This window comes from Pseudorasbora parva, chromosome 23 (genome assembly GCF_024679245.1).
Source record: "Pseudorasbora parva isolate DD20220531a chromosome 23, ASM2467924v1, whole genome shotgun sequence".
Taxonomy (NCBI): domain Eukaryota; kingdom Metazoa; phylum Chordata; class Actinopteri; order Cypriniformes; family Gobionidae; genus Pseudorasbora; species Pseudorasbora parva.
Window position 1 is genome coordinate 34,895,641 of NC_090194.1, and position 17,642 is coordinate 34,913,282.

The following is a 17,642-nucleotide window of genomic DNA, read 5'->3' on the forward strand; positions in this document are numbered from 1 at the left end:
CCCAACAGTTGAGTTAAATTTTTATTTTTATTCATGCCATTATTTTAATAAATAAAATATACATTGTTTTCAAATACAGATTTTTTATTTGTATAAAACAATACATGTGCTTTAACATATATATTTTAAATGTCAAACTAAATATTGGGGAGTAAATATTTATTGTAAATATACATAAATGTGTACACATTAAATTCAAAATACACAGCACACATAATACACAAAAATGTACATAAGGTAAACATACATAAAAGGTGTGCATACAAAACAAAAATTAAAAATGAACACAACAAATATTAAATTAAAAACCTATACAAATATGGACAGAATACACAAATTCATAATATTAAATTCTTCCAGATATAAACAACTTTATCAACTTTACGCCTTGATGTGTTGTAAACATACCTTAAGTAGCAAAACAAATACAAATTATGATAATCAAAGTTTTAATGAGGCAGCAAAATATATATTCATGTTTGCATGCTACAAAATCTCCCAAATGAGGCAGAGGCCTTTGGATAGTTCATGTCATAAATAAATAAAAAATCTGAAACATATAGCCAGTGCTTGAAATAAGGTCTTCTGTTTAACTGCCTCCACTGCGTAACCCAACGGTTGGGTTAAAAAAATAACCCAACGTTTTTTACTGTATATATATATATATATATATATATATATATATATCATATTAGAATGATTTGTGAAGGATCATGTGACACTGAAGACTGGAGCAATGATGCTGAAAATCTAGCTTTGATCACAGGAATAAATTACATTTTACAATAGATTCACATAGAAAACAGTTATTTTAAATTGTTTAAATATTTTACATTTTTTTGATCAAATAAAGGCATTTTTGGTGTGTAGAAGAAACTCCTTTCGTCTGCCGCTGGAGTTCTTAAAAGCAGGGTGGATTCTGATTGGCTGTCAATGTTTTTATCATTCATCAGCTAGAAAAAAAAATTGTTCTGAAAGTGATTCCAACCATGTCATTTTGATATGCTGTTAGAACCATAGCTGTATAGTTTTCGTCTTTGGTGTGAATGGACCTTTATAATTCAACAGACTGTTATTATTGCTACTGTGCCTTTAAGATCTAACTAAGAAAATAACCTTTACTTTCATTAAAATTTCTCCTGAAAGAAAATAAGTTGGAACAGTAAATTATGATCTTGGGGTGAACTGTTTCTTTAAAATGTGTTTAATTGCTCTTATTCATGTGGCCACGTCCTGTTCTTGGTAAATCAGTGCACTTATGGTCCGTTCCTGAGGAGAACATCCGGTGATTGACGTTCAGGTGACCTTGTGCACGAAAAGCTTTGGAACCTTTTCACAAAGTTAATTATTTTGACCTAACCGAGCTCACGCTGATAAGGTCTCACAGTAATTAGGCTTCATGGGACTTTTTAATTAAAAGTCTCTGTGCCTTTTCCCCCAAAATGCCAGTAGTTTGTGTGTGGTTAGCACAGGAACGGTGTAAATATGGAGAAGTATACATCTAACAATGAGATCATAGGCATTCTCCTCACAGCTTCTGAATGTCAGAGGTTTACAGCTTGACTTTAAGGCATGAAAGCCTTTTAGAGTCGACCGTTTCTCACCCTGTCTGTCTCCTCGCTGTCTCACATATCACGATGCACCTGCACTGTGAGTGTTTGTGTTTGAGGTTCAGCTCACACTTTTAACACATTAGTACACAGCTGACGACTCGGCTCGCGCTCTCGGTTTTTTCCCTCTTTCTTCCTGCTCTTGTCAGAGCGGTTGATTGCGCTCGCGCACAGGATGAAAGTCTGATAAGAACATCTGCAGACGCTCCACTGCTATGATGTCATCGCTGTGTAATCTTGTACATTCACCTCAAACCACTGATGAGTCCAGTCAAATGTGTTTGAATAGCGCTTTTCATAATACACAGGAGCTTTCCTGAAAATCATGATGTTATATGCTTATAATATCTTAAAGGGGTAATGACATGTTTCTTTAGGCTCACTTATAAAGTTAATAAAACTTTTTGCCCAAAAATGTATATATATATATATATATATATATATATATATATATATATATATATATATATATATATATATATATATATATATATATTATATATGTATAAACCTATCAGGCATGACCACTGCAGGTAAAGTAACAAACCACTGATTATCTCTTCATCACGGCACCTGTGAACATTTTGTCCTCAAACTTGATGTGTGTCAGTATCAAAAGTGCTCCAAGGAAGGAACAGTGGAGAACCGGCCACAGGGTCATGGGCGGCCAAGGCTCAATGATGCACGTGGGGAGCGAAGGCTGGCCCGTGTGGTCCGATCAAACAGACGAGCTACTGGAGCTCAAACTGCTCAAGAAGTTAATGCTGGTTCTGATAGAAAGCTGTCAGAATACACAGAGCATCTCAGTTTGTTGCGTATGGGGCGGCATAGCCGCTGACCAGTCAGGGTGCCCGTGCTGACCCCTGACCCCGCCGAAAGCACCAACAGTGACACGTGAGCATCAGAACTGGACCACGGAGCAATGGAAGAAGGTGGGCTGGTCTGAGGAATCACGTTTTCTTTTACATCACGTGGATGGCCGGGTGTGTGTGCATCTCTTACCTGAGGAACACATGGCCCCAGGATGCACTATTGGAAGAAGGCGAGCCGGCGGAGGCAGTGTGATGCTTTGGGCAATGTTCTGCTGGGAAACCTTGGGTCCTCCATCCATGTGGATGTTACTTTGACACGCTCCACCTACCTAAGCATTGCTGAGATCATGTTCAGCCTTTCGTGGAAACGGTATTCTCTAGTGGCTGTGGCTCTTCCACCAGGATAATGTGCCCTGCCACAAAGCAAAAAACGTTTCAGCAATGGTTTTGGGAGCACTACAACAAGTTTGAGGTGTTGACTCGGCCTCCAAATTCCCCAGATCTCAGTCCAATCGAGCATCTGTGGGATGTGCTGAACAAACAAGTCTGAGGAGGCCCCACCTCGCAACTTACATGACTCAAAGGATCTGCTGCTTACATCTTGGTGCAAGATACCACAGCACACCTTCAGGGGTTTAGTGGAGACCATGTATTGATGGGTTTGGGTATTGATGTATATGCAGGTGTGACATCATAGATCACCTAATATCCAAATGAGCTGTTTTTGGAGCTTGATTAAACAAATGCTTTGTTAATAACGAGGAGGAAGTTTTAAGCTCTGAAACTTGTTTTAGGTAAGCGACCTGAAGACTATTATTTCATTATTGCTAGAAAGACCTCTTATATGTCAAAAGATCAAGAGACCCCTTTATCTTCACATTTACAGTGGGGTGCTAATACATTTTGTGATATATAAACAATCAAGCAGTTAGAATTTAAATCATTTTGTCCGATTTACCAACAAAAACAGTGTAATATGGTCAGATTTAGCGATATATGGTCCAGTTTTGTAAGATTTGGTCAGAAATGGTCAGATTTTCTCTGTTTTATCAACAAAAACTGTGATTTTTATTTAGCAAAAAACTGTTCAGTTTTCTCTAGTTCGGTCAGAAAGTTTTAAATTTGTCCAATCTACAAAAAAAGGTTTAATGTGATCAGATTTAGTTTCCTTTCTGGTTAAATCTAAAATGACAAAACACCCAAATTAGTTTCTATTAAATGGGTAGAGATGTGATATATTCAAAGGTCCCGTTCTTCGTGTGTTTTCGAAGCTTTGATTATGTTTACAGTGTGCAATATAACATGAGTTCATGTTTCGCGTGTAAAAAAACACAGTATTTTTCACACAATTGACTTATCTGTACAGCGCTGTTTCCTCTGTCCTATAAACGGCCTGATGATTTCCTTGTTCTATGAAGTCCCTCCTTCAGAAACACGTAACGAGTTCTGATTGGGCCAGCGCTTCCCGTGTTGTGATTGGACAGCAGCTTAGCACACTTTGCCCGGAAAGGTCCCGCCTCTTCCCATAACGGGGCGATGCAAGCGCTGAATGCGCACTCTTCTCCACGTGGGAGAGCAACGAGACCACGCCCCCTATTTTGCGTGTTCTTGTGGGCGGAGCGTTAGTCAACAAACGGTTCTAGTGACGTCATCACAGCAGGAAGTGCAGCGGTGTAGTCCAAACCGGCCGTTCGCTGTAGGCTTTGAAAGGGAACTTCTGTTAAATAAAATATCTCGCTTGGCATTGAACTTTGAGCTTTATAATTTTACAGGTATTATTTATGCTCCAACAGCAACATTACACACTAACTAAAGTTTGAAAGATGGAATCGCGAAGAACGGGACCTTTAATATCTCTCAGCCAGCAATGAGAGTAAATGTAGAGTAAGTAGAGACTTTTGGTACAGTATTTTTGCTAAGTTCGCATCAATCAATTGGTCAATTGGATCTCAAATCTTCAGCTTCTGCCAAGAGCAAATGAGCTGAGCTGAATCTCTCCAAAAGCATTTCATTGCAAGAGCGACTTCTTTGGCAAAGTATTTTTTCTACTCAGAAATTTCACAAAAACTGCAAAGAAATGGCAAGTTCCCCTGAAGTAAATGTGACATTTAGAAAGACTGAACTAGTGTTCTATGGTAAAGCGTACACCATTGATCCTTTGAATTTCTGGTTTCTGCAACTCTGGAAGTATCTAGTTTGTGTCTCGTCTACTTTAGGTTGACATCCACCATTCGGTAAACCAGCTTGAATCAGCTGATGGAGAGGAGCAAACATCTTTGAGCAGAAGTTGCTGTTTTCCTGTCATTCCTGAACACCTTTTCCTCAGATGCTCTTTTGTCGTGTTGGTGTGTGTATGGAAACCTTCTTCTAACCCAGCTCTGGTGTCCCTCAGGTGACCAGACAGGCGAGTGTCGCGCTCACGGAAACCTGGGGTCGGCCTTCTTCTCCAAGGGGAATTATCGCGAGGCTCTGAGCAACCACAGACACCAGCTCGTCCTGGCCATGAAACTCAAGGACAGAGAGGTAAGCGTGTGTGTGTGTGTGTGTGTGTGTGTGTGTGTGTGTGTGTGTGTGTGTGTGTGTGTGTGTGTGTGTGTGTGTGTGTGTGTGTGTGGCCGTATCTTCACCTCAAACAGAAATAAAGTGTGCGGATTGCTTTATCAGAGGCCCAGGACTCGTGTGGCGGCGTGACGAATGTTTTAGTCAGAGCCGCGGAGCAGACTCACCACTCTCTGTCACGTTTGTGGATGCTCGGCGTCTCACTTCTGTCTCCTTTCAGCTCGCCGTCTGTATGTTCTGATGCACCGCTGAGAAAACACCCCAAAATGTCCTTCTTAAGTTAACCTCAGGAAAACATGTCTGGGTCATACTTCTAAAATCAAAAGATCAAAAATATTGTATTATGATCATTTTATTAAATATAAATTGTTGCATATAAAAGTAACATTTATTTATTTTTTTAATATATATATTATATTTTTTTGCAATGTGCTAATTAATTAAATTAATGTTGTTGTTGTTGTTGTTGTTGTTTTTTTTAATTTCCATTATTCTCATCGATGATTCCTATTATATTAATAATTTTTAAAAATAAAATTCAATAATAGTTCATAAAACATACATTTTACATTATGTGGAGAATAATATAGTAAATTATAATTTTATTTTTAAAATAGTAAAATTTAGTTTACTTTTTTTTTGCATTGTCAATTTTATTTTCAGTTGTTTTTTGTCATTTCTATTATTCTCATTGATGATTCTTATTACATTTTGTAACACAATTTGCAATAAAATTCAATAATAATGAATAAAACACATTTTAAATAATAATATGAAGGATAATACAGTAAAATATATATAGTTTTTTACATTGTGACAGTTAATTTATTTATTTTAATTTATTTATTTAGTTGTTGTTTTTTATTTCCATAATTCTCATTGATGATTCCTATTATTTGTAGCACAATTTGTAATAAAATTAAATAGTAATTAATAAAACACTGTAAATAATAATATGAGGAATAATGCAGCAAAGTATAATTATACATTATTATAATTATTATAAAATACAAATAAAAATAATATTTGTCCACATTACAGTAAAAATAATTATATACTTAAACATTGGTAATGAGAATTTGCCGGAAATTGTGCATAATTGTAATATTAAATCATATAAATAAATAATATAATTTTCTTATTACAGTAATGCATTTGGAATGAAAATGTGCTTGATTGTCATGGTTAAAATATTTGAACGATCCAAAAGGTAGACCATGCTATACATCATTTGTAGTGTTTATCTAGAGGTGAAATATGACCCTGTGATGTTCTTGACAGGCTTTGGGAGGTTCACACACTTGTGTAATCCTCACACACACTGGCTGTATTTAACGTCTCGTGTCTTATCAGTTAATGCCTCATCCGCTGGCTTCTCATCATCATATGATTCATATCCCTTTATGAAATAGAGTGGAGGGAATCATACATTCTTCTTTTGTTTGTCCAGATTGGGTCGTGTGTGTGTGTGTGTGTGTGTGTGTGTGTGTGTGTGTGTGTGTGTGTGTGTGTGTGTGTGTGTGTGTGTGTGTGTGTGTGTGTGTGTGTGTGTGTGTGTGTGTGTGTGTGTGTGTGTGTGTGTGTGTGTGTGTGTGTGTGTGTGTGTGTGTGTGTGCGCGCAGAAATAGAAACACTGCATCCTCCTCACATCTGTGCTCATTACTCACTGCAGTCGTGGACCTGACCACATTCCTGCATCCATTAAAAACACGTTCAGCAGCGTAATGTGACGCGTTTCTGACGGAAACTGACCGTTCAGTGGGAAATAATGTGGGGTAGGACTGGGTTTGACCCATCGGAGATTGATTGGATTCTGAAAAGTAGGTTGTGATGTTTTGGGTTAATATTATTTTCTCTGCCCACATGACATTGGCTATATATATATATATATATCATGTTTCCCCAGCACAATGAATCTGGGTGTTTTTGTTTGTTGGTAATTTCCATTATTCTCAATGATGATTTGGTATCGACAAAAATACTCAAAAAATATGTGAGTTTCATAAAAAAATATATATGTTTGTGAATGCAAATTCTTCTCCGGCACAAACTCGTCTCCACCTTTACTGACCAGTGACGTTATATTAATTTTCATGACTTTCCTAGTTGTTCACGAATTCACCAAAAAAAAAAAAAAAAACTATCAAGGGAATTTAGATTGACTAAAGCCATTCCAATGGCATTTCCGTGACCTTTTAAGATTTGATTAACTTTGGTGACTTTTTCCAGGAAAAGATATCACACTTACCCTGATATTTCCAGGTTTTTCGGGACTGTGGGAAGCTTGTGGATTTAATGCATGGTTGCTTTTTGAAATTCACCTGCAATTTGTAATGCAGCGCAAATACTGTTGCATCCTCACAACGGCGCAAAAAGTGTATTTTCATAAACGATCATCTTCTGCATTAATTTTTTTCTCTTTCAGCTCTACGGTTTAAAGGGAATCTTACTGAGCAGGTTATTAAACTTTTGTCACATTTATATCAAGCTTGATGTGATTAACGGCCACAGAATATGAATGTGTGTGTACTTTAGTATGTTTCTGGCATTTATTCTACTTGACTAGATGTTAAGTAAGTTCCATTTTCATCAAATGGACATACGGTTGCACGCTTGAGCAGCAGATCTGCAGGAAGCGTGTGTGTTGTTTCTCTCAGTATGGACAGGTACGGCAGATGTGTGGTGCATTTGAGCATGCATGTACGGTAAGAGATGAGTTGTGATGAATCATCTGCTTTAAGTGAGTCTGCGGTGATGGATTTGGTGTAGGACGTACTGGCATCCCTTCTTAAATCAGTGGTGTAATGGTCTCATCTGTACTGCTGTAAACACTCATGACCATCACACTAATTACACGAGATCCCACCTAATCAGCACGCGCGCACACACACACACACACACACACACACACACACACACACGCAAACCCACCGTAATCTTCTCCAGGCTTTGTACAGCACATCCCCAGATCCCTCTGTCCTGTATAACACATCACAGCGCTTTATTTAAGCTCAATATGATGTTTGGATGTGCTTCTGTTAAAGGAATAGAATTATAGTAGCCTGATGTTGTCATACTCAGATTTTAGTCAGAATACGTGTCTGATACTGTGATTATGGGGTGTGTTTCAACCGAACCAGGAAAAAATAGCCTCTTTGTAGGTTTATCCAATTGAGTAATTGGATAGACCTACAACCAATCAGAGCAATGGAGTAAGTGACGAGCGACACGTAGTGGTCAACAAAACTCGACTGCACGTACGCTGGAAGAGTAGAAGAAGAAGATGAGTGTAAACGATCTTTGCCAGTGTTGTAAAACGAAAGCACGGATACACGGAGTACTTACTAATCCTCATTTTTGAGAGAAATAGAAAAGGTGAATGCATATACGAACAAATTCTCCGTTTAGGATTAGAACTCGACAATACAGCAAACAAATCGAATCGCTCTTTGGGGACGTGGATAATTACGTTACTGTTGATCATCTGTCCATCCTCATATAAAGCCCGTCCTGACAATTTGATTGGTTGTCCGCTCTGGTTTGAGCATATGCTCCACAACGGATCAAGTCCAGACCGAACGTCCCGACCTCAAACGTTGAGGGGCTGAGTTCGTCTGGCATCCAGGCTAGTATTATAGTACAAGGTGACCATGACAAAAAGCTAAAAAAAACAACATAAAATTAGTCCATTTGTCTTAGATTGACTTCTGATTTACAATAAAGGTACTATATTCTGATTCTTACAATAGATTTGTGGTAGTAACGGACCCAATTAAAGTTGTTTTCTTTCTCTTCTATGGTTTAGTTTGTGCTTCTCTTAATGCGGCTGCCACATTTATACACTTGTGACAGCAATATTTCACTCATATATCATTTTCGTTCTTGTTTCTCACATTAAGGGGTCTTATTTTAGTGATCTGAGCTCATAGTCTAAAATGCACGCCTCAGGTGAACTTATGGCATGTTCGAATCTTTTGAAAATTTTCTTTAAAAAAAAAAAAAAAAATCTTTTAAAATTTCCTTTAAAAGCCAGTCACGCTTGTGCAATGCCGGATCCGCTTTTTACATGTGAGCGGAATGACTGAGCGCTTTTCCAGAGAGGAATACTTTTTATTTTTCATATTTAAAAATGTTTGTGTGCTGCCGCACATCCCTGTGTGTGTAATAAGGAGATTTGTGTGCATCCGCCTATAGGCTCATATTACTAAAGCACTCTTTAAATAACACAAAAAATACTACCCTATTGACTTTAGAGCAGGTTTGTGTTGGTCAATGGCACAGTCGCTTTCAGTTCCTCAAAACAGCAACACACCAACAATACGTCTGAACACACCTGGTTATCAGACCAGCACGCCCATGGGTGAACAGGTGGGCTTGAGAGCATTTAATATTGATGAAAATGAATACTGCGTTGGACTGAAACTAGCAAAAAACACTTGCATTGCGCCGGGTGTATGATTTATGGGCCCTTTCACGAGTTTGTGTGCCCATATAATCTTAGTGAAAGTGGTAAACAGCTTTGGCTTGCTGTCTGCTATAGAGGGGCTCAGAGAGGATATTCTACCCGAGCTCAGATTGCCCCCCTATATCAGGCAAATTAAATAAATAAAATAATGAATGAATGAGTCATTTATATAGCGCTTTCATGTGTACTACTGTACACCCAAAGCGCTTTACACTCGTGTCAGGGATCTCTCCTCAACCACCACCAGTGTGGTGTACAAAATTGTACAAAAGGAGGAGCAGGGGAGGAGGAGGGATGCTTCAGGAACTAAAAAGGGGAAGAGGTAAGCTGCTGGTTTTATACCTTGGTATTAATTGAAAGATTAGATGGGCGTACTCCTCCCGAAAATACGTTTATTAACTTCACTTATATCTTTATATGACTTTAAATCACTGCTGAAGTTTCTTATTCTACCCTGATATTCCCATCAGTAGACTCTTTGTCAATATGGAGTGGAAAACACTTCAGTACATCATTAAAAGCAACAGAAGAGTGTTACATTCAGTCATTAATATAGATGCAGGACTTCCAGAGGCTTACAGTCTATATCAGTTCTGCATTAGGAATGAAAAGAGCGGGTGGACGTATATCAATGTGTGTGTGTGTGTGTGAGACTGCTAGAGAAACATTCCCAGAGTGTTCGCTCCATTACCCTGGAATCCAAACCAATGAGCTCATGTTATTACATATATAAATTTTTCTCGCCTTGCCTGAGGAAACCTTCCGCTGAGCACCTTCTCTCCTGAGCACATCTCATGCATGTTCAGGATTTCTGTCTCTCACTGGCAGAATTTACAGTATATGAACTATTATGAACTGTTTTCAACATTGATAATAATCCGAGATGTTTCTTGAGCAGAATATCATCATCTGAGAATGATTTCTGAAGGATCATGTGACATTGAAGACTGGAGTAATGGCTGCACGTGACGTCAGTGGTGGATTCGTTCTGTAATGTGTCATGATGTAGCGCTAAACACAAACACACTCCGGCAACAGCTCACAATCAGAGAGCAGCTGGTAAGATGCTATGATGGATGGCATAACTCACATTCTGCTCAATGATTCATCTCTGTTGTGTCAAGATTTAAAGTAAATATAAAAGTGCTCAAACTACAATGAAATACCCAGCACTTCCCTTTTCATGACACACACACACACACACACACACACACACACACACACACACACAAATAATAGGGGGTGTGGCCTGAAACCAACCTGAATACACACCACAATATAAGGATTTTTATGTCCTCATAATGTAGATCAAACCAGTGCACGCACACGACACACACACACACACACACACACACACACACACACACACACACACACACACACACACACACACACACACACACACACACACACACACACACACACACACACACACACACAAATAATAGGGGGTGTGGCCTGAAACCAACCTGAATACACACCACAATATAAGGATTTTTATGTCCTCATAATGTAGATCAAACCAGTGCACGTACACGACACACACACACACACACACACACACACACACACACACACACACACACACACACACACACACACACACACACAAGTACTGTGTACTGCGCACATTATGCTAATTAACTATATATATGCATTTGTTTGATCAAAAATACAGTAAAAACAGTAATATTGTGAAATATCATTACAATTAAAGTAACTCTTTTCTATGTGAATATACAGTAAAGTAATGAAGCTGAATTTTCTGCATAATTACTTCAGTCTTCAGAGTCGCATGATCCTTCAGAAATCATTCCAATATGCTTGATTTGATGCTCAGGAAATATGATAAAATAATGTGATTAAATGATGATTCTGGTTATGATCAATGTTGAAAACAGTTGTGCTGCTGTATGTTTTGTGAAGCTCAGGAGTCTTTGATGAATAGAAAGCTCAAAAGAACAGCATTTATTTCAAATAGAATCTTTTGTAACATTATAAATGTCACATTTAATGCATCATTTCTTCATAAAAGTATTCATTTCATTGAAAGTATTTTTTAAAAATGTATGCAAGAATTCCACTCCAAATGTAGCTGATGTCTTTTCCCCTCACTTTCTCCATCTTTCTTCTCGTTTTTAATCTTTATTTCTACACACACACACACACACACACACACACACACACACACACACACACACACACACACACACACACACACACACACACACACACACACACACACACACACACACACACACACAAACTGTCTCCTTTTGTGATGTTTGAAGTGCTCTACAATTGTTACTCGCTAGCAGTTCAGCAATCGTAGCCCCCGCCGGTCGGTGGTTTAATCTCTTTTAGGTAACATATTGTTCTTATATTCATTAAGCAGAGCACTTCAGAATATGACAGCAGTTGTAATTGGTTTGGTTTCATCTTGTTAAAATGCATTCATTATGCGACGGGCCCCCGTCCTCTTTGTGTGCGGTGAGCGCCGGCGTGAGCCGCACTGTCTGCCTGTCTGTAATTGTGAGCCGCAGTCACTGTCAGCCGCTTAATTAAAGCCAATGCAGAGAGGACATGCTCCATTTGGGACCATTTGAGAATTTCCATCTTCCTCACAGGTAGGGATAAATAGCGGACGCTCTCTTTGATGACGTGTGTGTGTGCGTGTGTGTGTGTGCTTGTAGCACTTTTATATAGCACTCACCAAATACAAAATTGTGAGGGGAAAAAACTGGTGTTTAGTTGAAATGAAATCTAATGCATGCTTTACATCCCATTGTGAATCTTTCTTTTATTGTTGTTAAAAGTGAAGTTTGCATCATTAATTCTGTTAGTTTCAAGCTGCTTTCAAACTATTTCTATTTTGAAACTACTTTTTAAGGTCTACATTAAACAGCCGGTAGAAACTACGAGCTTCTTCCTGGGTTAGTGACATCACTAACCCTAAAATTAGCATAAACCCCGCCTCCAGGAACACACAACAAAGGACACGAGAAGAGGAAAGTATGTAGCCTGACAAGCCAGACCCACATCAAGATGTTTGGTCTGGAAACTCACCATTGACAGCTCAATCCGAGGGGCGGATAAAAGGTCGTCTTTTAAACTCCCTCTGCACGCGATGAAGCAGAGCTCGCTGTGCCGTTCTTCAGTGCCGTTCTTTGTTCTTTTCTCAGAGAAAAGCTTAACTCCAAGTCTTTCAGAATCGCAGTCAAAGCTGATTCGAAAGACCGCCGCCGTTCGCCAGTTTCTGTGTTTACTAGAAGCACTCGGCCGTCCTTATGTTAAGCCCCGCCCATGACTCTATACACGATGTGATTGGCCCGACCAGAGTTTGGCGTTTACAGCTCAGAAATGTATTTAGAGTTGCTAGACGACATTCGCGGCAGATTAGATTTGCTGCAGCTAGGGTGCGTTTAGATTTCTAGGCTAGAAGATATGTTGTAGTCGAACACATTTGGAGGTCGCTCAAGCTGTCAATTCCAGATAGTTAACTCATAAATTCATTAACTATCCATTCAGAAACATCCTGTCTCATACTACATGTTGTCTCTTCTTCTTGAGTCTCTCCGCATTTTACGACTCCGGTTTGAACATAAAAGGCTGAACAGTTTCTGATATTTTCAGTGTGTGTCTGTGTGAGGAAATCGGAGCTGCTAGCACAAGCTTTTGAAACTCCGCCCTCTTCCTGAAAGGGGGGCGGGGAGCAGCAGCTCATTTGCATTTAAAGGGACACACAAAAACAGTGTTTTTGCTCACCCTCAAAAAGTGACAATTTCTGGGGTTTTTTGAACTAAATCTTCACATACACACTCTGGGGACATCAGAGACTTATTTTACGTCTTGTAAACAGAGCATTTTTAGACCCCTTTAAGCTCTGTAAAATTAAAGGTGACTTGGCTTTAAGTAAGTGATGTTTTGAACATGAAATCAAATGCACTTTCATTCACATTCCTGGTCTTATTGTGAACGATTCTGCAAAAAATAAAATACCTCATAATCTTTCATCAAAATATAGCAACTCGCTCCAACTCTGACATCGCTGAAAATTTTCCCTTTTAGCTGACATCATCAATCCCTCTTATTTTCCAACCACCTTTTTGTCTTGTTAAATATCGTAAACATAAAGTTACATGGTTATGAGCAGTATTTCATGTTGACTTCACGTATTTTAGAGTGTAAAGGTTGTGGTTCTGTGGCGTTTTCAAAACATTTCATATCATCATCTTGCTCAACCAATAGAGTGAGTTTAGACCATTTAGGAAAATATTAGTCAGTATTTTTGTCTTTTTATTTGGTTCCACTAGTGGCACATAAAGAGTTCATCTTTCTTTATTGTGTAATGTTGCTGTTTGAGCTCTACAAAGTTACAGTTCTTCTCTATATATCAGTATCAGTGTTTCTGAACTCCCTGAAACGACTCCATTGTAGTCTTGAGTTTTCTTCTGGGAATGAGCATGTCCCAATATTCCTCGTTTAAATAATTCATACGCAGAATAAAGGGGCGTGGCCTGGTTAAGTTTGATAGTAGTGTGTTGAGACTGGTGGTTATGGTAAGGGGCGGGACATTTCCCACACATGCTCAAAGAGGTTGACCAATCACAACACACTGCTCCAGCTGACCAATCAGAGCACATTGTGCTTTTCAGAAGGAGGGGCTTCATATAGACACAAACTAAACAGAGCGTTACTGACAGACTGGGAAGAGAGGAGCTGTAACAATGGAGGATATGAGGAAATAATCAACATTCAAGCAGGAAAACCTGCTCTAGAAGAGCCTAAACACAACATCAAGACTTTGTAAAAGGGCTTAATATGTCCTCTTTAAATCACTTTGCAAGAACAAAAATCTGAACTCCATCCATTTTTCTTTTATTATTGAAAGATGAAAAAAATAAGATCATTATTATCTCCTTGTTTCCTGGCCATTTGTGGAGAAAAATTACCATACATTTTTTATTTTTTATTTATTTGGCATTTATGGCAGGAGCCATTGCCCATGTCTGTGTGTGTAAAGGATATTGAGGTTTGATTATGTCTGTTGCTGTGGAATTGTGATCCGGATCATATATTGAGTGCCATGATGGCTTCTAAGTGTTATTGAGAGATTAAAGAGATTCCAGGAAGATGAAGCCGGATCAGGAAATTGCTCCATCCTATTGCCTCTTCCTGTCACAACCTTTGCCTGAAGCACCTGCCATTTAGATTTTATTGCACAATATAGACTTCTTAAAGTCTGTTTACTCAGCGAGAGAGACATACGTGTGTGTGTGTGTGTGTGTGTGTGTGTGTGTGTGTGTGTGTGTGTGTGTGTGTGTGTGTGTGTGTGTGTGTGTGTGTGTGTGTGTGTGTGTGTGTGTGTGTGTGTGTGTGTTTGTGTGTGTGTTTTAAAGGTCATTAGTAGCTGTGATGCTGTATATTTGCCTCAGGCAGGATTCCTCAGGTTATGGAGGAAAACTCACCTCAGGCAAGGCAGAGATCAGTGATGCTCTCACAGGCCCTTAAGTGTGTGTGTGTGTGTGTGTGTGTGCGTGTGCGTGTGCGTGTGTGTGCGCGTGATTGTGTGTGTAACTGAGCTTTTATTGGTACATGTGTGCGTTGATGTGCATACCACTCTCTTTTGTACATGCACATGATGTATATACACCGTGTACATGTATCATGTGCGTTCGGCAGTTAAAATGATGGTCTCGCCAGAAGAACAAATGCACCATTGTCAGAGATGAATTGTTTGCTCCTCTTTAATGGAGTCTCCTGTATCTCTTATATTTTATTATCAATTGTTAATCAATAATATGTTTATAATGTATTTGATCCACTTTACATTGTTAATGGATATATATAATAATGTTATATAATTTACTAATAAGAAAAATATAAAGTATATGTATGTATATATATATATATATATATATATATATATATATATATATATATATATATATATATATATACATATATATATATATATATATATATATATATATATATATATATATATATATATATATATATATATATATACATATATATATATAATTTAGTTTAGCTTTATGTACTAAAATAACTAAAACTGAAAAAAAATGTATAAAAAGGATATCGACATTACAGCAAAAAATTACAGCAATAATAAAGCTGAACTTTTAAATCGTGTACTTCGTGCAAAACAACAATATTAATTTTGAGCGCGCATGAGCGGACTTTATTACACTCTATAGACCTAAAATGGAGTAAATATACTGGAGAAATATCCAATCGATTCCTCTCAATCCAGAATACATTTGTGTCAGTGTATGGTCAGCGTCAATGGTCCCTCATCGATGCGCTCCATACAAGCACATCAAATCAAAGACGACGGCGCTCTGCCACAGAGCCGCGACCCGTCGTGTGGTCGGGGTGTAATGAGCCGTGGTGCGGACACGTCGTTTGAGTAACTGACCCTCTTCTACACGGCAGGGCTGGACTACGGCTACCGGGGCGCCGTCCGACTGGAGTGACCAAGCGCAGAGTCATTTAAAGGCCTGGAATTGCATCCTGCACCGAGGTCGATCGATGGCACGCCTGTCAGAAAGATGAATGGGAGCTTTAGGAACTCCATTTTAATGAAGGCAGAGAGAGAGAGAGCGACGCTCGTGTAGTCGTGTTTGTATGTGTGCTGTGTAAAGATACTCCTGTAGCACACACTCTGTAGGTGTCCACGGCAGAAGAGGTCGAGCCACTTCTGAACTGATGGAGACCTGCCCTCCATCGCCATTCATCACTGATAAACACATTTCTCTCTTCTGAACGCTGTTCGGCCTCAGTCAGGGTCAGTGCAGACTCCACAAAGAAAAGATGCTGGATTTCTCTAGTGTATTCAACTCGGAACAGTTACATCTCATTTTAGAAACAAAATCTTCTCAGTATGAGTAAATTCATAGTAAGGTAATAATAAATATACTGTAGCATTTTATATATATGGCCGATATATTAACCCTTGTGCATCAATTTAAAAAAGTTACACATAGGTTTATAGAGGACAAAAATGTCCATGTCGAAAAACTGTCATAAAAAAAGTATCTTGGGAGCACAGACTTCAGTAGCATTTTAAAGAAGACCCTTGGCAGATTATTGTTGAAGTCAAAAAAGTTTAAAAAGTGAAACAAAAAAAGTTATAGAAGTTTAAGTTTATGAAAATGATTATATATAAAAACATGTTGATTTTCTAAAACTAGAAAATCAAAGCTATAAATCTAAAAAAGCTGTTTCAAATTTGAGGTTGATATCTCAAAAAATGAGCTCTCCGTAAGATTTTGTTTGGGCGCAGTGCTAACTTTTCCCCGTTAGATGCCAGCAAAACTCCTCTGGGTCACAGCGGCTGGATTTGTGATTTTCAGTTGAGTTTTTCTCTCACATATTACAAGCACACACATGCACACCTACACAAAACATTTTTTACTACATACATACACACCACACTCTGATAGTCTTTCAGCATGTTACATGTTTAAGCCAGTAGATTGCGACAAATGACTGATTACGTGTGAGTCAGGGAACCATTTATTTAGTTGATTCGTTCAAACGCGATTCATTCAGGAATGAGACTTGCTCTATTCTGAACCGCATACTAGCGTAATACTCAAACTATTTTTGCCATAGAAAGATAGTAAAGGTAGTATGAATAGTTTAATGGTATCCGGTTCTGAATTCACCAACCGTCTTTATGAATGAGTCATTGAATCATTCGCTGAACCGATTTGTTCAGAAACTCTGACTCCTTCAAGTGAGTGTCCTTATGGTTGCATCTCAAATGGAAGGTTGTGTCTTAAGGCTCCGCATCTCGGCTGCCACGTCATCAAGTGCCGCCAAAGGCTGTTAAAGTTTGAAGGATCTTTGGAAGGTAGCCTTCGTTCTGCGTCCTTCTGCATCGAGTGTATCCTTCATGGCCTTCACCTACAGTCCTTTTCACACATTCCAGTTCCTGAAAAAGAACTGACGGAAATGAGTCTCCACAGAGCTTGTTATGAAATGTAAGAGAGAACAATTATGTTTTCAGAGATGAAGGCATGCAATATTTTGTTTTGGTGTAAATGATCTCTTAACCCGGGAAGACCATAGGCGCTTGTCATTCACTGTTTTTTATTAGGACTAAGGCTGTTAGTATAAAGATTTGTACTGCAAAGTATTTTTCCAAAATTATGTTTTAATAGT

At 38.5% G+C, this 17,642-nt stretch overlaps 1 protein-coding gene across 3 annotated transcripts in view; it reads left to right on the forward strand.

The window, feature by feature from the left end:
* ttc28 (tetratricopeptide repeat domain 28) overlaps positions 1 to 17,642 on the forward strand; it is a 347,257-nt gene that overhangs the window by 225,481 nt on the left and 104,134 nt on the right. For all 3 annotated transcript variants that reach the window (XM_067433880.1, XM_067433881.1, XM_067433882.1), the window contains one exon: positions 4,815 to 4,945. In XM_067433880.1, coding sequence (XP_067289981.1) covers positions 4,815 to 4,945 — 131 coding nt within the window. The remainder of the gene's footprint in view (positions 1 to 4,814; positions 4,946 to 17,642) is intronic.